The sequence below is a fragment of the Notolepis coatsorum genome (assembly GCF_963971535.1).
Source record: "Notolepis coatsorum genome assembly, chromosome: 19".
Classification (NCBI taxonomy): Eukaryota; Metazoa; Chordata; class Actinopteri; order Aulopiformes; family Paralepididae; genus Notolepis; species Notolepis coatsorum.
In genome coordinates, this window is record NC_140183.1 from 36,643,368 (window position 1) to 36,665,951 (window position 22,584).

Consider the following 22,584-nt stretch of genomic DNA (forward strand, 5'->3'; position numbering starts at 1 on the left):
TAACTGGTTCCCGTCCAACCACGGACATGTCCGTGTTTCGGATCCAACGGTAGAGGGCCAACCACGGACATGTCTGTGGCAAGGTTGTTTTGGCTTTTATTCCATTTTAATAACCTACTCAATGTCACAGAGCGGCACTGCAGATTTACCCCACTCTTGGAATTCTGAAAAGTGCATTACCGGCCAGATCCTCGTAGGGGCACTGTCTCGATAATGCAGTGTTCCCTGTGGCAGAACGGTGCTTTCTTTTTTTTTGACTTTGAATGGAGTTTACTGTTTTTGAGTTTTAGCTCTAGCTTCTGTAGTGCCAAAACGCTGTTCGATTTAATGTTATTAGCTTAGCGCCCTGTATCTCGCATTCCAGGAAATATACGAGACCAAATCCCATATAACGCTTATATTCAAGACGCTATAAAATGAGAACGTATTGATGAAAAAAGTATTTCTTTAAGCCATTTTGAAGGGACTGTTTATGGTCTCAATTGACAATGAGAATGGACAGATAGCAATACTATAAAGTATAGATTTAGCTCTACAAACAGCCTCACGCACAATGCAAGTCTGTTTTGAAATGCTGGCCTTATACAGTGAGATTAGACGGCCCCCAATGGCCGGGAATGTGTTAACTCATTCTGCGCCATCACTTAATGCGCCAGAGGGTGCTATTACGCCAGCGCTGTAAGTCAATGGGGCGCTTTGTTCACTTGCGAGTGACTTACTTGACTTAAGCCTTTGCACTCCCTGCGGAGCATAGGCCACTGACGATTTCTTTCCATGTTGCACGGTTTTTGGCCTCCCGAACGATGTTGTGCCATCCCAGTCCAGCCTCTTTCATTTCCCCTTCCCAAGAACGGCGCCAGGTGTTTTGAGGCCTGCCGCGTTTCCTCTTTCCAGGTGGGTTCCATCGTAGGGCTTGCCGGGTGATGTTTGTGTCTTCCTTTCTCAGGGTATGGCCTATCCACATCCACTTTCTCTTCTTTATTTCTTCTGGCGGGGGTAGTTGTTTTGTGCGCTCCCACAGGTCCAGATTTGTAATGACATTTGGCCATCTCACTCTTAGAATGCGGCGGAGGCAGGAATTTATGAAGGACTGTACTTTCTGCTTCAGCCCTACGGTTGTCTTCCAGGTCTCCGAGCCATACAGGAGGACTGATTTAACATTAGAGTTAAAGATCCTCAGCTTTGTGTTGGTTTTTATTTCGCGAGACCTCCATACTCGACCAAGTAGGTTGTATGCCGTTCTTGCTTTTCCGATTTGCACTCTGATGTCTTCTTCTGTGCCACCCGCTGTATCTACTACGCTCCCAAGGTAGGTAAAGGAGTTAGTTTCTTCGATGGCCTCTCCCTCTAGTTCAATGTTTTGCTGGCACTTTGTGTTGATCTTCATAATCTTGGTTTTTACCCTATTGATCTTCATTCCTAGAGTTTCCTTTAGTTTGTTGGTCTTTTGTTGCATCTGCTGGTGACTGTGTGATAAGAGAGCTAGGTCATCTGCAAAATCGAGGTCTTCAAGCTGGTGCCTCATTGCGGTCACAGAGGCACTTCACTTAGCAAAAGCGAAAGGCCTCTCCTCTGTCCTGATTCTCCTAGATCTATCTGCAGCCTTCGACACAGTCAACCATCAGATCCTCCTCGCGGCCCTCGCAGGAATGGGAGTGGCTGGATCTGCGCTGACATGGCTGACATCATACCTCAACGACCGCTCCTACCAAGTGTCATGGAGAGGGACTCTGTCGGCCACCCGCCCCCTCCGGACGGGTGTCCCCCAGGGCTCGGTCCTAGGACCCCTTCTCTTCTCCCTCTACACTAAATCACTGGGTAACATTATCACGTCTCATGGCTTCTCATATCATTGTTATGCCGATGATACTCAACTCTTCCTCTCCTTCCCTCCCTCAGATATCCACGTCTCTGAGCGGATCTCGGCCTGTCTGTCCGACATCTCCGCCTGGATGACGACCAGCCACCTCAAACTTAACCTAAGCTAAACAGAATTGCTCCACCTGCCGGCCAAATCCTCCCCCCTGACCGACCTCTCCATCACAGTCGAGAATGCAGCTGTGACCGCGTCCCCGACCGCCAAGAACCTTGGTGTTGTCCTCGACGACCAGTTGAACTTCTCTGCTCACATCGCAGCGACAACCAGAACCTGCAGATTCCTCCTGAGCAACGTCAGAAGGATACGCCCCTTCCTGACAAAAGAAGCCACCCAACTCCTCGTCCAATCAACAGTCATCTCCCGCCTCGACTACTGCAACGCACTGCTAGCTGGCCTCCCGGCCACTGCCACCAAGCCTCTTCAACTCATTCAAAACGCAGCGGCCCGCCTGATCTCAAACCTACCGAAGTCGGCCCATGTCACCCCACTTCTTAGGGACCTGCACTGGCTCCCCATTGCTGCACGTATCCGCTTCAAGGCCCTCGACCTAGCATACCGTGCGGCAAAGGGAACCGCTCCTGCCTACCTCCGGTCAATGGTCTCTAACTACACACCCTCAAGACCCCTACGCTCTGCATCTTCTGGCCGCCTCAGACCTACTCTTATCCAAGCTCCCGGAGGGTCATCAAAGAGAAGCCGCCTATTCTCAGTCCTTGCCCCACAATGGTGGAATGAACTACCCATCCCAGTTAGGACAGCCGAATCCCGTCCAATCTTTCGCCGTCGACTAAAGACTCACTTCTTCAACCATTATCTGAAATGATTAATAATAATAATAAAAAAAAAAAAGATCTAACCCTGACTAACCGTACTGTCATGCACTTGTCCTAATAAACTAACCTACACTGTAACACGCAACACTTTGATGAACATTGTTACTCAGCTGATAGAGTTGTACCCTTCTTGCTGTCTTGTCGTACAGAACTTGTAAGTCGCTTTGGATAAAAGCGTCAGCTAAATGACTAAATGTAAATGTAAATGGTGCATCAGTGTCCACTGGATGCCGTGTCTGGCTCCTTCTGTTGTCTTCTTCATGGTCTAATCAATGGCCAGCAGGAACAAGAAGGGGGACAGCAGGCAGCCTTGTCTCACTCCGGTCTTTATCTCGAACGGGTTTGAGGGCTCCCCTCTGTGCAGTACCCTACTTGTCATCCCTTCATATGATCCTCTGATGATGTTGATGTACTTCGGTGGGATTCCATAGTGCTCCATCAGGTGCCACAGACTGTTCCTATCTAGACTGTCAAAGGCCTGTTCGAAATCGATGAAGTTGATGTATAAAGAGCTGTTCCATTCTAGGGACTGTTCGATGATGATCCTCAGTGTGGCGATCTGGTCTATGCATGCCCTTTCTTTCCGGAATCCTGCTTGATGGTCTCTGAGGAGCATGTCAACGGCAGTCTTCATCCTATCTAGAATTATCCGGTTGAAGACTTTGCTGGCGGTTGAAAGTAGCGTGATCCCCCGGTAGTTCTTGCATAGTGCAAGGTCCCCTTTCTTTGGTATCTTCACTATGTAGCCTTCTTTCCAATCTTTGGGTATCCTTTCTTCTTGCCAAATTTTCCTCATGAGGGGATGGAGTGCTTTGATGCTTGTAGTGATGTCGGTCTTGAATGCTTCACTCGGAATGGTGTCTGGTCCTGCTGCTTTCCCATCTCTCAATTGTGATATTGCTTTCCTAGTTTCTGCTTTTGTTGGGGGGATCATTTTCAGTGGGAGTGTGTCTGTTGCTGCTTGTATATCTGCTGGGATGCTCGCTGGTGCTCTGTTTGTTCACTTGCGAGTGCTTAAAATATATCTTATATTATATCTATGGGTCTAATACACCCGTCGACTGTCAGTGAGTTGCTTCCAGTCAACATGTTGTTCCACAAGGAAGCATACTAGGACCACTACTGTTCCTAATTTATGCAAATGACATGTCGTCAGCTTGTGACTGCAACTTGTTCCTGTTTGCGGACGACTCAGCCCTGCTGGTCTCTGACAAGAACAAGTTACAGGTTGAAAAAACCCTCAGCTCGGAACTAGGCAAAATCTGCATATGGCTCGCCGATAACAAACTATCATTACACATGGGCAAAACAGAGTCCATTCTCTTCGGTTCAAATAACAAACTCAGCAAAACCGACGGCTTCTCAGTTACAGTGGGTGACAATATTGTCACAAGGAAAGATGAAATTACCTACCTGGGTTCCATCCTAGACGCACAATTGAAGGGGGGCTTCCCACCCTCCAGAACATTTACAACAAGCGGTGCAAGGGGAAGGCTAAGAGAATTATTAAGGACTCGAGCCACCCGAACAACTGCCTCTTTGAACTGCTGCCGTCAGGCAAGCGATACCGGAGTCTTAAGGCGAGCACAGAAAGACTCAGAAGGAGCTTCTATCCCCAGGCCATCAGGCTGCTAAACGAACAATAATCGCTAAACGAAAATAATCACTATGCAACAACCATCAAATGCACACAGCACACACACCCACACGCACACACTCACTCAAACAAACAACACACTGCAGCACCCACTCTCCACACTTTAGATCACACAAACACACTTACACTTTATATTTATTGATAAAGGATTTGCACTACAACTCGTACACCTACTGTGAATTGTACCTAAACTGCACCTCGTCCATTTATGCCTTGCACTATATAGTATTGTATATTAGTACACTGCACAGTATTGTATATTGTATGGTAACTACGTCTACGAACATTGTACATATGTCTAAACTGAACACTGTGACCTCTTTTTTACTCTTTTTTACTTCTAATTTTTACCATGTTTTTATTTCATACTTATCTTGTCATGCACAGTCTCTGGAGCGCAACAGTAAGAAGCATTTTGTACAAAAGTATTCTGTACTTCTGTATGACAACTATTAAAGAATCTTGAATCTTGAATCTAGAGGCTAATCTTTCCTGTGACAAAATGGCATCCAATGTAATAAAAAAAGTCAATCAACGAACTCGATTCTTGTACCGGATCTCCTCCCTGGTAAACAAGAATACCCTGAAGACTCTGGCAGGAGCACTCATTCAAGGGTACTACGACTATGCTTGCACCTCATGGTACCAAAGCACCTCAAAGGCACTAAAAACCAAATTACAAACATCTCAAAACAAACTAGTCAGACTACTGCTTGACCTGACTCCTAGAACCCACCTCACCCCTGCACACTTTGCCAACCTAGGATGGCTTAGAGTAGACGACAGAGTACAGCAACTTGCAATGGGCCTGGTCTACAAGATACACTACACGACCAAGGTACCCATGTACATGTCAAAATACTTCCCAAAGGTCAGTGAATACCACGATCACAACACCAGAGGGAGCTCCACAAATCATGTAAAACCCAGATTCGGCTCAAACAAGGGACTAAACACGTTTCGCAATTATGCCACAACAATGTGGAACGCCCTACCTAAAGCTGTAAAGGAATGTGAATCACTACCCACCTTCAAAAACACTCTCAAAGAACACCTACGGGAGACTGCAATTCAAAACTGGCCCCTACAAATGTCCTAACCCAGTTGTACAATAAAGACCAAGCATGGCTTTGTCAGTATTCCAATGTACAGCCCCACCCAACCCCACCCCACCTACCCAACCTCTAGAGCCATATGAAATCCGCGATCATGGAATCGCGGACGGAATCGCGGAATTGAGCAATAAAAATGGAATCAACTGTAAAAATAAAATAAAATAAAAAATATATAATTTTTTTTTTTTTTTTTTTTATATGTTGTGGGACTTTGCACAACTTTGTCAGTGCTGTAAAGTTTAAACCTTTTTAAATCTTAGACAAACAAAACACTTTGCTTTCATGAAATATTGTAAGCCGTCATTTGAGGCTTTATAAAAGCAGCACAATGAACACAAATCTGTCAGTGCCGAGTCCGACCTCATCTTAAATAACAAACAGCATTGCTTGTTGTAGTTAAAAAAGAGAGGCAGAGTTGATTTTGCAAAAATATATATATATATCATTTATATTTTTTAATAATCAAATTTTATTTTCATATTCGAATCCCATGCCCATCGAACGAAGCTTCGAAGTATTTAAGACAGCCCTATTAAATGGACTGTTATATCTTATTAAATTGTGGACATTTATTCATTCCCACTTATTAGACACTATTTCTGATGGTAAAATGAGCGTACAAAGCAAAATACAGAATTCTGAAATATTAAAATGGAAAAAACGGAATTTGGAAAAAAATAAAATGGAATTTGGAAAATAATAAAACGGATTTCATATGGCTCTACCAACCTCCTCCAATGTACAGTTTCTATGTCAAATGTATGTCAGTATTCCAATGTACAGTGTCCCCCCCCCTACCCACCCCCCCCCCCCACCTCCAATGTACAGCCCCACCCCACCTACCCAACCTCCCCCAATGCACAGTTTCTATGTCAAATGTATATACACTCTTTTTCTGGATTTTTTTAGTATCACAAACAGTACTGTATTTGAAAATCTGGTATGTCATAAATGTATAGATGTAGCAGTACTGTCTATCTGTATGTCGTGTGTGTCATATGATGAATTGAAATGGGGGACCCTGATGTAAACAAGACAAACGTCTTTCTCAGGTCTGCATCCCCTTAACAATTGTGTGTATTGAGCCGTACTGTATTGTACCCATTCTGCAATCTGTTAAATAAAGTTCTCATTCATTCAGTCAATACTTCCATGCATATAAATTGAGGAAGCGAGCGAGTCCGCGGCCGCTTGCTCTGCCGCACTGGATAGGGGGGCGGGTCACATGGCGGTCGCGGCCAATCAGAGGAACCCGGAAACCGAATTCCGTTGTGGAAGGTATACACGCGGTCGGGTCACCGGGCCGCGGGGACACCGGGCTTGGGGTCGCGGGGGGTCGGGGGGCCATTGAGGCATGGTGCTTTGGCCTTCTGCGGGCCTGGGCTTGGGGTTCTCGTGGGCCGGGGGCCTGGCGGTCGGGGGCGGGCTCTATGTGCTCGGCTCCGCGCATGGTGGGCCAGGATATGGGGGTGTTCCGTTTCTCGGGGAAGAGGGCGGGAGGGAGGGGTTTCTCTTATGGGGGTCAGAGTGGCTGAGCTTTGCCCAGTGGGGTCTTGTGTGTTGCGAGGTCGGTGTGCGCTGGGTGGGGCTCACGGTGACATGGGAGGTAGCGGGCTTGGCTCGGTGGGAGGGAGTCTCCTTCCCTCCCCTCTACTGGGCATGGCCCAATTAATTCAAGGGACCCGTGTGGCTGGGGGCCCGGCTCCGCGCATATCGGCCTGGGATGTGGGGGAGTTCTATGGGCTTAACTCAGGGGGGGGGGGGGGGGGGATGTCGGGGGGGGGGGGGCATCGTTTCCACGGTTTAGCCCGGGAGAGTGGGGTCTTGTATGTTGTGGGGTCGTTGTGCGTGGGGTGGGGTGCTTGATGACATGGGAGGTAGCGGGCTTGGCTCGTGGAGCGGAGTACCTTCCATCTCTCCTCTACTGAGCCTGGCCCAATTAAATTCAAAGGACCCGTGTCGCTGAGTGCTCGGCCCGCGTGGGACGGACCTGGGATGTGGGGGAGCCCTATTTCTAGTTCAAGTTCAAGTTCCTTTTATTGCCACACGGCCAGGCCGGTGGAATTCAAGCACAGTGCAGGTGGATGGCGGGAGTCCCTCTTATGGGGGTCTGGGAGGCTGAACACAGCCGTATTCAAGGGGCCCATGTTAGTATATTGTTATGTTATTGATGTCATTGTAAGTATTGTCTAAGTGTTGTATGTCTATAAATGTTAATAGAAATGTAAGTAAAAATACAAATAAAAAGAATAAAAAAGAATGACCAAAACCTGACTATACTCGTGATTGGCGTTGAACGGTCGGCGAGTTAACCCGACTATACTCGTGACTGGCGTTGAATGAGTTAAAAAACGCCATAAATATATTATGTTGATATAATTTCTCATTTTTTTTCATAAATCTTTTATCCAACTTCAGTCATGATCATAACCACCAACGATTAAATTCATTTTATAATTGTAACCCTTTAAATGTTGATATAATTGTCCACTTTTTTTTTCATAAATCTTTTATCCAACTTCAGTCATGTGTGATGGCATCACAAATTATTGTTAAAGAAACACACACATTTGAATATTTTCAATATATCAAATGCAAAGTGGATTTTTCTGGGGGGGGGGGGGGTATTACAGGCTAGCATGTGCCAATGATTAGCAACAACACTGATTTTGATGGATTTTTTTTTTGTAATGTCAGATTTAAAACGAATACTGACATTACGCCATACAAATATTTTGTGATATAATTATCCACTGTAATTATACAGGGTGAATGAAAGTGGAGTAGACAATTATTAAAAGAAATTCCAAGATAATAAAAAAATACACACCTTTGGCAAATATATTGGCTAGAAACATAACCTCTGCAAAGTTATCAAAAAAATAAGAATCTCAAAGGACACAAGGGTTAACAATGCATTTACGGCTTAGGATGACAACACTCATCTCACAAACCCAAAACGGACATGTATATAGTAGGGGTGTAACGGTACACAGAAGCCACGGTTCGGTACGTACCTCTGTATTGGGGTCACGGTTCGGTACGAGTTTGGTACAACAGAAAACAAATATATATAATTATTATTATTAATATTATTTTTCTCTTTTTCTTTTTATATATCATATTTATGATAATTATTATAATAATTATTATTAAATCGAATAATTTTCTTTTTTTATCCACTTTTTCTCCGTAATTTTTCAATTTTTTCTCCCATCCCAATTTCGTAATTCCAATTATTTCCCTCCCCTGTCTTGAACGTTGCTAGACTAGGCCTCCCACTGGTCGGCTGTAGTGAGGATAGAAGCCTTGCATCACGTGTCCCCTCCGGTACACGAGGAGGCAGCCTGTCGCATCTTTTCACTAGACAGCGCAAACTCTCAGTGGCGAGGAGTAACGTGTGGGAGGCTCACGCTGCCCCCGATACTTCCTGTTTCTGCTGTACAGGCGTCACCCAACCGACCTGTAGGAGTCGCTGTCCACAACGTCCAATCCCCACCCACCGGCTTTCCCACCCTCTAACACTGCCAATTGTGTTAGTATGATGACCGGCCAAGCCGGTAGCAACGGCGAGAGCTGGGCTCGATACCAGTATCTCCTGCGTTAGTGGCGAGCGCCTTGCCCACTGCGCCACTCAGCCGCCTAAATAGAATAATTTCCGATAGGAAAAGTGCGTTTCTTTTTTTTATTTATCAGCTGTGCCTGTGAGTCCGGCAATGTATGGGGCTGCGGCACTGCAGATTTACCCTACTCGAGTCCGGCGGGGGAGAATGTTGGTGTGTTTGTTGGTGTGTTTCTTTCCATTGGTTTCATTTGGTTAACATTATTGGGCGAACAAGAAAACGAAAGAAAACTGTAAAATTGTAATGACCCTGCAGCTGTTCCAATGTAAATGTGCCTTTCTCCGTGTACTTTCGCCCGCTCTGAAGTCGGACTCGGTGTGTCCGGCCACGCGCGCTGTTCTCGCACGGACCTCGCGAGTGCCTGCATGTGTGATTGGTGTGTTTGCGCCGTGAGCAGTGGCGGCTCTGCCACTAGGGGCGCACGGGCGCCGCCCCCCCATTCAGGCCCCTGGTTATATGAGAGTAGAACAAGAAAAAGTATCTTTTTGTTTTTTGTTTTATAGCCCTATAAATAATATAAACATGTTTAAAATGAATAATATTTACTCATTTTAAGTATGTTTGTGTTTCCAATGCACAATATAACGTTACTATATAAAATAAAAAAATACTCGTTTTCAGGAACAGGAAGTGACTCACTTTTTTAAATTTTTTTATTTGTTTGTATTTCTCGGCCCGGGCTAGACGCGATAGCGCTCTGAGTGCGCGTCACTGTTCGATCGCTGTATCCGTCACAGCCAATCAGTGCGTAACGCGTTGTGCGTTGAAATATGACTATTATGTTGGAATCCGGGCGCGATTTGAAGCGGTCTAGTCAAGCGTTTAGAATTTCCGTCTAGAATTTCCATAGCCGCATTTCGCGGAGACGCTCTCTGATTGGCCGACGCGGCGATGCCAGTTTTTTCCTTAGCCACAGTTTGCAACATGTTCGAAGCTGTGTGTTGTGAACTTGTGATTCAGTCTGGAGTCTGGACAGTGGGCAGTGAGTGGAATGGATATACATCGACAACAGTCTGGGGGACAGTCAGTGGACATACACTTTTTGGACCACGTTTCAATTAAACAAAGTGAGTTAATTCTCTCTCTCTCTCTCTCTTAGCCAACTCAGCTAACTTTAGCTGCTGTTAGCCACTCAGCTAATGCTTAACTAACGCTCTCTCTGACTCTCTCTCTCTCTCTCTCTCTCTCTCTCTTCTGTTATGCTGCACCCGCCGTGGTCTCTCTCTCTCTCTCTCTCTCTCTCTCTCTAATTTCGCCGCGTGTGGGGCATAACCACTCAGACAATGAATGGTAACTTGTTTAAAATGACGAGATATACAAATGTGATTATTATTGAATGGATCTGACATCATCTGAGAGAGAGAGAGAGCGAGAGCGAGAGAGCGAGAGAGAGAGAGAGAGATGTGCGTGTTTGTGTTGGGCTATTGGAAACGTGGTTGCATTTGACTGACTGTGATATTGATCCAAGTTCCAAGTTCAAGTTCCAAGTTCTTTAATAGTTGTCATACAGAAGTACAGAATACTTTCATACAAAATGCTTCTTACTGTTACGCTCCAGAGACTGTGCTAGACAAGATAGTATCAAATAACATAATAACATAATATAGCATGAATTTAGAAGAAGAAAATGAGGTCACAGTGTTCGGTATAGACATATGTACAATGTTCTGAGTTACCATATAATATACAATACACAATACTATGCAGTGTACTAATGTACAGTACTATCTAGTGCAAAGCAGAAATGGGATGAGGTACAATTTTAGGTACAATTTACAGTAAAGTGTACGAGTTGTAGTGCAATCCTTCATCCATAAATATAAAGTGTGGGGAGTGGGTGCTACAGTGTGTTTGTTTAAAGTGGGTGTGTGCTATAAGTGTGTGGAGTGGGTGCTACAGTGTGTTTGTTTAAAGTGAGTGTGTGCGTGTGGATGTGTGTGCTATGTGCGTTTGGTGGTTGTTGTTGTGTAGTGTTCATTCATTGTTCGTTTAGCAGCCTGATGGCCTGGGGATAGAAGCTTCTTCTGAGTCTTTCTGTGCTCGCCTTGAGACTCCTGTATCGCTTGCCTGACCGCAGCAGTTCAAAGAGGCAGTTGTTCGGGTGACTGGAGTCTTTAATGATTCTCTTAGCCTTGCCCTTGCAACGCTTGTAGTAAATGTTCTGGAGGGTGGGGAGCCCCCCTCCAATTGTGCGTTCGGCTGAACGTGTCACTCTTTGTAGTCTGCTTTGGTCTTGTGCAGTGCTATTCCCAAACCAGGAGGTGATGTTGCCGGTCAAGATGCTCTCTATTGTACATGAGTAGAAGTTCTTAAGGATCTTCTGGCTGACTTGGAACTTCCTTAGGCGCCTGAGGAAGTAGAGGCGTTGTCGTGCCTTCTTCACAACACTGTGTGTGGTCCATGTCAAGTCCTCGGATATGTAGGCTCCGAGGTACTTAAAGCTGTTGACTCTCTCAACCGGTGCCCCGTCGATGCTGAGGGGGCTGTAGTCCTTGACCCCCGACCTCCTGAAGTCCACAATCATCTCCTTTGTTTTGCTGACGTTCAGGGAGAGGCTGTTTTCCTGGCACCATCCCGCCAGGACCTTGACCTCTTCCAGGTAGGCCCTCTCGTCGTTGGCAGAGATCAGGCCCACCACCACTGTGTCGTCAGCAAATTTGACGAGTGTATTGCTACTCCGCTGAGCCACACAGTCGTGTGTGTACAGGGAGTAGAGGAGGGGACTCAGAACACAGCCCTGGGGGGCCCCTATGTTGAGGGTGATGGATGAGGAGGTGCAGTTGCCTGCTCTCACCACCTGGGGTCTGCCAGTCAGGAAGTCCAAGACCCACTGGCAGAGGTCATAGCCCAAGCCCAGGTCCCTGAGCTTGGCTATGAGTATGGAGGGGACTATGGTATTGAATGCCGAGCTGTAGTCGATGAATAGCATTCTCACATAGTTCCCCTGCCTCTTGTCCAGGTGTGATGCTGCTGTGTGCAGCACATGGGATATGGCGTCCTCCGTGGACCTGTTGGGGCGGTATGCAAATAGCAGGGGGTCCATGTTGATGGGGAGGGAGGAGCAGATGTAGCCCTTTACTAGCTTCTCGAAGCACTTCATGGCTATGGAGGTGAGAGCTACAGGGCGGTAGTCGTTGAGGCAAGCAGGCTTGGATTTTTTGGGTACAGGGATAATAGTGGACTTCTTCAGGCAGGTGGGGATGACAGCCTGTTCTAAGGACAGGTTAAATATGTCAGTGAATACTGGGGCCAGTTGGTCGACACAGACTTTTAGGACGCGGCCGGGGATGCCGTCTGGACCTGCTGCCTTCCTGATATTCACTTTTTTAAAGGTCCGCCTCACCTCATGCTCTGTTACCCTGAACACTGCGCCTCCATCAGCAGCCGACCCCCCCCCCCCCCATTGCCGAGGCTTGTGAGCTGGTGTTGTTATTACCAGCATCAAACCTCGCATAGAAGGTATTGAGGTCATTTGCTAAGGAGATGTCACTGTTCAGTTTGAGGGAGGCGCCTTTGTAGTCTGTCATCGTTTTGAGCCCCTGCCACATAGCTCTAGAGTCAGCTTGTTCAAACTGGAGTTCAATTTTATCCCTGTAGCGTCGTTTGGCCTCTGACACTGTCCTCCTTACGTTGTATCGCGCCACCTTGTGGTCATTCATGTTGCCTGCCTCTAGGCCGTCGTTGTATGCTTTGGTGCGCTCTCTCAGAGCTTCACGGACGGATTTGTCTACCCAGGGTTTTTGATTTGGGTAAACTTTCATTTTGGTAGTGGGGATTGTTTCTTTCACCCTAGTACAAACCATAGTCCAGCACTGTCTCCGTGTAGGCATTAATGTTATCTGTGTCGCGGAACACAATCCAGTCTGTGTGGTGAAACACTGACCGGATCGTCTCCTCTGACGTCACATCCCATTTCTGCACCTCTCGCGAGACTACGGGAGTACTTTTAATTCTCTGTCTGTACTTTGGTGAAAGAAAAATGGATGCGTGATCTGACTTACCAAAGCCACTATCAGAATGAGCCTTGTAGCCACCTTTAAATTGCGTGTAACAGTGATCTAGGATGTTACCGCCTCTGGTGTTGCAAGTCACATGCTGATAGAAGTCAGGCAATACCTTTCTCAGATTGGCGCTATTGAAATCTCCCAGAACTAAAATGGCGGCGTTAACATTCGCCACTTGGATTCTATTTACCTCGTCGTGTAGTCTGGAGAGCGCAACCTTGTTGCTGGCTTGCGGTGGAATATACACTCCGACCAGGACGATCGCCGTTAACTCCCTCGGGAGGAAGAAAGGACGACACTTGATGGTTATATATTCCAGTTCTGGGGAGCAGTGGTTGGATAATTCCTTCACGTTAGTTGGGTCGCTCCAATTTTTGTTAAACATGAAGGCAATACCTCCTCCACGTTGTTTACCGGACTCTGATGATGTCCGATCCTTGCGATGGATAAAGAAGTGATCAGCCGGTTGAATTGCGTGGTCTGGGACGTCCGGCGTCAACCACGTCTCGGTGAAGCAGAGGACGTTGCAGTCCCTAACGTCTCTTTGATATTGAATCCTTGCTCGGATGTCATCCAGTTTATTGTCAATTGATTGTACATTGGCTAGCAATATACTGGGCAGTGGTGTACGGTGGCGTCTGGATCTCAGCCTGTTACGGATCCCAGCCCTCTTCCCTCGCCGTCTGGTTCCTCTGTTCCTGGGGTCTAGGAACAAAGGATCTGGTCCTGATCTCCGGAGAATTTCTTCAGGCCATTGATGCGGTTCGGAAAGCTGATCCAGTGAGTAATCCAGTTGATAAGTTTCCCGTAATCCAATGTCTATGAGTGACTGACGGTCATATACATTAAATGCACCAACAGTTGGTACGAACAAAACTCTAAAAACTATAAATATTAACAAAAGTAAACACAGTCTCGACGGAGCGAACAGAGAGGCAGCCGGTCGGAGCAGCGCCATCATCCAGATCGATGGCAATGGTGATAATATTCGCCAATGCGTGCCTTGTACATGTTTGCAAAATGTTTGGTATAGCGCCCCTAGTGGCGAAGCATCCACGAGCCGCTACTGGCCGTGAGGCGTATTCTTCGTATGGCTGCACGTACCGTACTGTGACGGCCGTACCGTAAATTCGCGGGACGAATACACATACCGTTACACCCCTAGTATATAGTTCTTCATCTGAAGGACCTGAATCAAAACAGCTCATAAAGGAAGCCTCACAACGTGCATATTGTCATACACTGTATATCATTGATGTCCAGCAAAAACCTTGACAAGTTTCTCTATGTGAGCCTAAGGACCATAAAACCCACGCAAAACCCCCTTGACAATATTCACAAGGCGGACATTTTGCTCTTATGTCATGCTCAGGTTGGGTTCCTTTCCATCCTGTTCTGGGTTCATTCTCACCTTGGGAACAAGATGGAAAGGAACCCAACCTGAGCAGGACATGAGAGCAAAATGTCCGCCATGTGAATATGGCCAATAGTTTAGAAAAATATACATTGGTGTTGTGTATTTGTGATAATTAGGTTGTTTTGATGATACAAATTAGAAAGAAAACGTGATGACATTTCCAAATCTTTTTGGATAGGTTTCATTGTCCCTGACTTTTCTAGGTCAATCAGCCTTACAGTGTATCAGTTATGACCTCCTTACGTTACAAATGTTTGACCATTACTTATATGGCCACCGTATGGTCAATTGGAAATCTGCCTCTCTCTCTCTCTCATTTTCCTACCTGCTCCAACCTTTGTTTCTCTGTCGTGACGTCCACCTTCAGAGTGTGGAAGGGTGTGATCACCTTGCCCATGGTCAGCATGGCAGGATCCTTCTCAAACTCCACAGTGTCATTGTCAGCCTCCTTGAAACCTGGTGGCTGGTAGTCCTGCGGAGTCACTGAGGTAACAGACACACCAGAGAGACAGACAGGTTAGTCCTGCGGAGTCACTGAGGTAACAGACACCAGAGAGACAGACAGGTTAGTCCTGCGGAGTCACTGAGGTAACAGACACACCAGAGAGACAGACAGGTTAGTCCTGCGGAGTCACTGAGGTAACAGACACACCAGAGAGACAGACAGGTTAGTCCTGCGGAGTCACTGAGGTAACAGACACCAGAGAGACAGACAGGTTAGTCCTGCGGAGTCACTGAGGTAACACACACCAGAGAGACAGACAGGTTAGTCCTGCGGAGTCACTGAGGTAACAGACACACCAGAGAGACAGACAGGTTAGTCCTGCGGAGTCACTGAGGTAACAGACACACCAGAGAGACAGACAGGTTAGTCCTGAGGAGTCACTGAGGTAACAGACACACCAGAGAGACAGACAGGTTAGTCCTGAGGAGTCACTGAGGTAACAGACACACCAGAGAGACAGACAGGTTAGTCCTGCGGAGTCACTGAGGTAACAGACACACCAGAGAGACAGACAGGTTAGTCCTGAGGAGTCACTGAGGTAACAGACACACCAGAGAGACAGACAGGTTAGTCCTGCGGAGTCACTGAGGTAACACACACACCAGAGAGACAGACAGGTTAGTCCTGCGGAGTCACTGAGGTAACAGACACACCAGAGAGACATACAGGTTAGTCCTGCGGAGTCACTGAGGTAACACACACACCAGAGAGACAGACAGGTTAGTCCTGCGGAGTCACTGAGGTAACAGACACACCAGAGAGACAGACAGGTTAGTCCTGAGGAGTCACTGAGGTAACACACACCAGAGAGACAGACAGGTTAGTCCTGAGGAGTCACTGAGGTAACAGACACACCAGAGAGACAGACAGGTTAGTCCTGAGGAGTCACTGAGGTAACAGACACACCAGAGACAGACAGACACACCAGACAGACAGACACACCAGAGAGACATACACACCAGAGACAGACAGACAGACAGACAGACAGACAGACAGACAGACAGACAGACAGACAGACAGACAGACAGACAGACAGACAGACAGACAGACAGACACACACAGACAGACACACCAGACAGACAGATGGTGAAACCTGGTGGCTGGTTAGTCCTGAGGAGTCACTGAGGTAACAGACACACCAGCCAGCCAGCCAGACAGACAGATGATCAGTCCGACAGGCAGCTGTTTTTAATGTATTATTTAAATCCACTCAACTATAATACATATGATTCAAAAGCTACATATACACACACTCACACAAACTATTTCAAATGCTTTAATTTAATCCACGAATTCAATGATAATACCGGTACATAACATTCCACTATCACACACACACACAGAACTTGTTCAACCACTGAACGGATTTTGTCGCCTGAAGCGGCAATCGACAGGCAACAAATAGGGCTTTAATTCAATATATATATATATTGTATTAAATAATATGCACACCCGAGCCGCTAGAGGTCGCCAAAGTGGCGTGTCGCGCCGGTGGGCAAATCATCCTCAAGAGGGCCCGGGACATTGAGTGCCACGGACGCGTTTTGTCGTTAGTTCATGCCGACCGCTGAGTGCCTCCGACGCTATATAGCGTTTGTTTGTTGTTGTTTTTTTATTGGCGATTTGAATTCATATTTCATCAATCGAGCCTCGGGTTAGTGCTGCAGAGTCTCTCTGAGCTCAATTGGGAAGATACCGCGCCCTATCGTCTCTCTTCGCAAATATGAGAGCTCCGTCATTGAAGCGGGTGGTGGCAGCGTAACATCGTTCACCCTGATGTAAAGTAGCGTTTTTTTTATTGGTTTGTCATGACAAACCAATTACATAATCCAAAACAACATATTCCAGTTAACGGTATATTTTTTTAATGATTCATTACGGTATAAATTAGGTTAACTGGAGCTGCGTATTGCTGGCTCTCATATTTGCGAATGCAACAGCGTTCACCATGATGTAAACAATTGATTGATTGATTGAAAACTTTATTAACAGATTGCAGAATGGGTACAATACAGTACAGCTCAATACACACAATTGTTAAGGGGATGCAGACCAGAGAAAGACTTTCGTCTTGTTTACATCAGGGTCCCCCATTTTCAATTCAACAAAACAAGTAATTGATAAGCGACGGCCATATTAGACACATAGCCATAATTTAAGATATAGTTTATGCATTCGCAAATATGAGAGCTCCGTCATTGAAGGCGCTTGTCGCGGCTCATGCGCGGGCGTACGCGATAACTGGCGGCGATAAGGGGGGCGTGCTAGCGTAGGGTCACGTGGGCTTAGTGGCCAATCAGAGGAACCCGGAAACCGAACAGCGTTGTAGAAGCCATAGACGCGTCCTGGTCGTTGTAAACAGCGACTCCTACAGTTCGGTCGGGGAGCCTGCACAGCAAGGGAAGGATCTGGGAGAGGTAGTGTGACCTTCCACACGTTACACTCTCCCAGTGAGAGTCCGCGCTGCCAGGTGAAAAGAAGTGGTGGGCTGGCTACACATGTGTCGGAGGAAGCATGTGATAGTCTCCGCCCTCCCAGACCGACGGTAGGGGGTAGAGTGCGCAACGACCAGGAAGGGGATTGGGAATTGGCATAACGACTAACATTGGGATGGGAGAAAAACGGAAAAAGAAGGGGGGGGAAAGATAATAATAATTTTTCTTTTTTTTACCAGTGGTTGTATGGAGATATCTGGTACAGTCCTTTAACAATAACCAGTGGTTGTATGGAGATATCTGGTACTTGAACCCTGTCAGACGCAGAGAAGCTTGTCCATGCCTTTGTCTCCTCAAGACTGGACTACTGTAACGGACTCTTCATCGGGATTCCTGGCAAGAGCATCCAAAAGCTGCAATACATCCAAAACAGCGCTGCCAGGATCCTGATGAGAGTCCGTAAACACGATCACATAACCCCCATCCTCCACTCACTACATTGGCTCCCCGTCTCATCCCGGATCAACTACAAAACCCTGCTGCTCACCCATAACTGCAAACGGACACGCACCCCTCTACCTTCAGGAACTCATCACTCCACAATCCTCCACCCGTACCCTCAGATCTGCAGGTAGCCTGCTCTTTCGGGTCCCCAGTACCCGGCTCTGCACCATGGGTGACCGAGCCTTCTGCTCGGCTGCACCACGCCTGTGGAACAGCCTCCCCATCCAGCTGAGGGCACCACAGAGCCTGGACTCTTTTAAAGCAGGCCTGAAAACCTATGTTTCAAAAAGCCTTTGATTGCTAGCTTTTTCTTTTTTTTCTTGTGATTTTCTTTTTTTTTGTGCTATGTTTTTATACTATGTTTTTAATAACTATGTTCTATTTTTATTTTATATATATATTTTTTTATTAATAATTATTTTATTCTTTTAACTATGTAGCACTTTCGGATCCTAGTGAACGAAAAGTGCAATACAAATACAATTTATTATTATTATTATTATTATTATTATTATTATTATTATTATTATTATTATTATTATTATTATTATTATTATTATTATTATTATTATTATTATTATTTATTAGTTCTTTAACAATAACCAGTGGTTGTATGTAGATATCTGGTACAGTTCGTTAACAATAATCAGTGGTTGTATGGAGATATCTGGTACAGTTCTTTAACAATAACCATTGGTTGTATAGAGGTATCTGGTACAGTTCTTTAACAATAACAACTGGTTGTATGGAGGTATCTGGTACAGTTATTTTGCAAATGAGATTTCTTTAGACATACCCCTTCTCTGAAACAGTCAGATTAGGTCATTCCGAATGGGGGATAAGTGGCATAATAGCCTATAAGTTAAAAATGCTCACTCTATTTGGAGGGGGACATACCAGGTAGCTGAACTACATCATTAAATAGTCAGAATGTCAGTAACCAAATAATAAAGTTGATCCTAAATTACAAGCCTCTAAAAAACATAGGCGTAATTTTTTTTAATTGAAACTGGAACAAACTATAACTTGGTAGTATCTCCTATCTAAACCCAAGTTGTCTTGACATGACAAAATAATACAAGTATAATAGTATAATAATACATTTGTTTTATATACTGTAGCCCCAAATCTTAGTACTTAATTTAATTTCATAAACAAAAACAGGAGAACAGACACAAAAAAAAGAATAACCAAGGCAAATATACAACCAAACAGAGGAATAAAGTAAGTGGCTGCTCATTTAACCTGTATATGGACACTTGTTTCACATCCAAACTCCAACTATCCAAATGTCAAATACAGTATCAGCCCTTTGTTCAGAATATATGACCCTGCCAGTTTATTGTGCCTGTCTTTGGGACTCTGAGGCACATTCACAAGCTTCGACTCCATGGACTGCAATTGGAAGGACTGTGTTGCGGCAGTAGACTGTCATAGACAGATAGTGCCGAGGGGCTGAGCGATGGAGTTCAAACAATTGACGCGCGACATGAAATAACTCCGTTCCACGTCCAGGAAATACTTTTAAGGCATTTATTCTTTCGCTTCATCATGAGACAAACAAAATACGATTTGCACTTTGCGGTATTGCGTTATTGCGGTCAAAAGAAAATATGCTCTCCTAACTCTCACCCCCTCTCTCCGTGAGCTGTCAACCTCTGAACTGTCAACGTGAAAAGGTGAATGAAATTCCATAAGACGCTCCCATTAGCGCCACACCCCCGTGAGCACGCCCACCACCTAAAGTGACAGTACAACTAATAATACAACAAAACTAGAATACTGAATCATAATAAAGAGACCTCCATTACGGCGCCTACATACCGGCCCCTAATTATTCAAATATAATAATTACACAATTGTAAAATATGTAGGTGCCTACAAGAAAAAACATTAAATTATTCAAACAATAGTTATTTTTCGTTACCGGCCCCTAATTACTCAAACAATAGCTTCTTTGGTTACCGGCCCCTAATTATTCACATGTAATAACTACACAATTGTAAATTATGTAGGAGCATATAAGAAAAACATTAAATATAAGGCACAATTATTGACAAGTTTTTTTCTTTTTCGATTTTTTTGTATAATTTTCTCGCAAATGTCCTTTTCTTCTTTCTTAATCGTATCCTAGGGCCAGAGGTTACTAGCACATAGCCTTAAGGAGGGATCTTTATGATCGCTAGGTCAGTCAAGTCAGAAAAAACAAAAAAAACTGTAATCCAAAGTGGCAAAGTCAGTTTATGAGTGTATATCTCCATGTGTCAGTCTATGGGTGCACGTCTCCATGTATCAGTCTATGGGTGTATATCTATGCATCAGTCTATGGGTGTATGTCTATGTATCAGTCTATGGGTGTGTATCTATGTGTCAGTCTATGGGGTTCAATGAATATGAACATCTGATGTCCTCATGGCTCTTCCGCTTCCTGTAGAAGGCAAACCTTGGTGATAGGCCTGTCCAGATAGCTGGTCTTCGTCTTTATCTGTACTTGACGGACAAGTCCTCTTCTATCTGGGATAGCTTTCACAATCCTTCCTGTAAGCCATGAGTTGCGAGGTGCTGAGTCATCAATTATGAGCACAATATCGCCAACAATGAAGTTGCGCTCGACGCTTGACCACTTCTGACGTTCCTGCAGTAGAGGTAGGTATTCCTTGACCCATCTTTTCCAGAATAAGTTAGAAATATACTGCACTTGTTTCCATCTGCGACGAGCATATATATCCTCCTTCTGAAACTGTCCTGGTGGCAAAGATGGCACGGTTTTAAGCAGCAGAAGGTGGTTAGGAGTAAGGGCTTCCAAATCGTTTGGGTCAGTAGATGCTTTAGTGATGGGACGGCTGTTGATGATAGCTTCTGTTTCGCAAAGGACTGTGTGAAGACCTTCTTCATCGAGGTTTTGCACCTTCAGGCAAGAGTTCAGGACCTTCCTCACAGATCTTATCAGTCTCTCCCATACTCCTCCATGATGTGATCCAGTAGGGGGATTGAAAACCCACTTGATGCCTTTCTGAAGGAGTGTTGTTAATTTGAGCAAGATTCCAATGTTCCATTGCCTCCTTCAACTGACGCTCAGCTCCAACAAAGTTGGTTCCGTTGTCTGAGCGTAATTCCAGGACTTGTCCACGTCTTGCTATGAAGCGTCGAAGAGCATTGATAAAGGAGTCTGTATCCAATGATGATGCCACTTCAATGTGGATGGCTCTTATGGATAAACATGTGAAGAGAACTCCATACTTCTTCACTACACTCCTTCCTCGCTTAACTTCGAAGGGTCCAAAATAATCAACTCCTACACGAGTGAATGGAGGTTCATCTGGAGAAACTCTGTCCAGCGGTAAGTCTGCCATCTGCTGGCGCCCTGGAGCTGCATGCAGTCGCCGACAAGCAACACACTTAGACAGGACTTTCCTTATAGCTGCGCTAGCACCAGGGATCCAATATCTTTGGCGCAGGTTAGATAACATGTGGTTACGACCACCATGTCCCACTTCTTGATGTATGTGCCGAAGAATGAGATCCGAAATATGAAGATCTTTTGCCAATATGGCAGGATGCTTAGACTCTTCAGGCATACATGATCTACTAAGTCGTCCTCCAACTCTCAGAACACTGTCTTCAAGAAATGGATTGAGCTTGTAGATGTGGCTTGTCCTTCTCACAGTGTCTCCTCTTCGTAAGCTGTTGAACTCATCTGGAAACCTCTTCCTTTGACAGAAGCAGATAATCTCCATCTCTGCTCCCCTGAGTTCCTCAATTGAGAGAGATTCACTGACGGCATGAGTCTTGATACTCTGCATTTCTTTCTTCATCTCTCTTTCCTGTTGGACTTTATCCAAGCCAGACTGGGCAAGAGTCTCGTTTAATTGCTTCCTCTTCCTACTAAGACACAGTAGCAGGCTCTTAAACTTAAGGAGCCAACCAACAATCTTCTTCAGATGAATCCAAGAGGAGAAGTGATTAATCAAGCGGGTTACTGAATCAATCTCCTCTTCGGCCTGCACGGCATTCACCATCAAACTTATCTTGACCTCAGGGTCATCTGAGGAGATACTTCCAGAGTCATCTGGGCTTACAGGCCAGTCCTCTTCAGGCCCAATGAGAAACGGAGGCCCAGACAACCAGGTGTCATCTTTCAGAAACGACTCCACTTTGAGTCCCCTGGAGGCTGAATCTGCGGGATTGCTTGAGGTGTTCACATAGTTCCATTGAGACGGTTTTGATACATTGAGTATCTCTGAAACCCTGTTGGCTACGAAAGTTCGAAACCTGGAGGTCTCATTCCTGATGTACTTCAGTACCGAAGTACTATCTGTCCAAAAGATTGAGTCCTGAAGTGGCATTTGCAGCTCCTTCCTCCACATCTTGTCCATACGACCTGCAACCGTGGCTGCAGTCAGCTCCATGCGAGGGATAGTGATCGTTTTCAGTGGGGCCACTCTGGCTTTCCCCATTATGAAAGCACAGTGTGTTTGTCTGCGGCCGTTATGCAATAACAGGTAAGTCACTGTTCCATAGCCATTTTCGCTTGCATCTGCAAAGTGGTGTAACTGAGCAGAGGTCACTTCCCCGAAATCCAGCGGTTTCAGGCATCTGTCAACTTTAAAAT

At 45.6% G+C, this 22,584-nt stretch overlaps 1 protein-coding gene across 2 annotated transcripts in view; it reads right to left on the bottom strand.

Moving 5' to 3' along the window:
* hormad1 (HORMA domain containing 1) overlaps positions 1-22,584 on the bottom strand; it is a 66,439-nt gene that overhangs the window by 25,509 nt on the left and 18,346 nt on the right. For both annotated transcript variants that reach the window (XM_084336130.1, XM_084336129.1), the window contains exon 10: positions 14,854-15,011. In XM_084336130.1, coding sequence (XP_084192256.1) covers positions 14,854-15,011 — 158 coding nt within the window. The remainder of the gene's footprint in view (positions 1-14,853; positions 15,012-22,584) is intronic.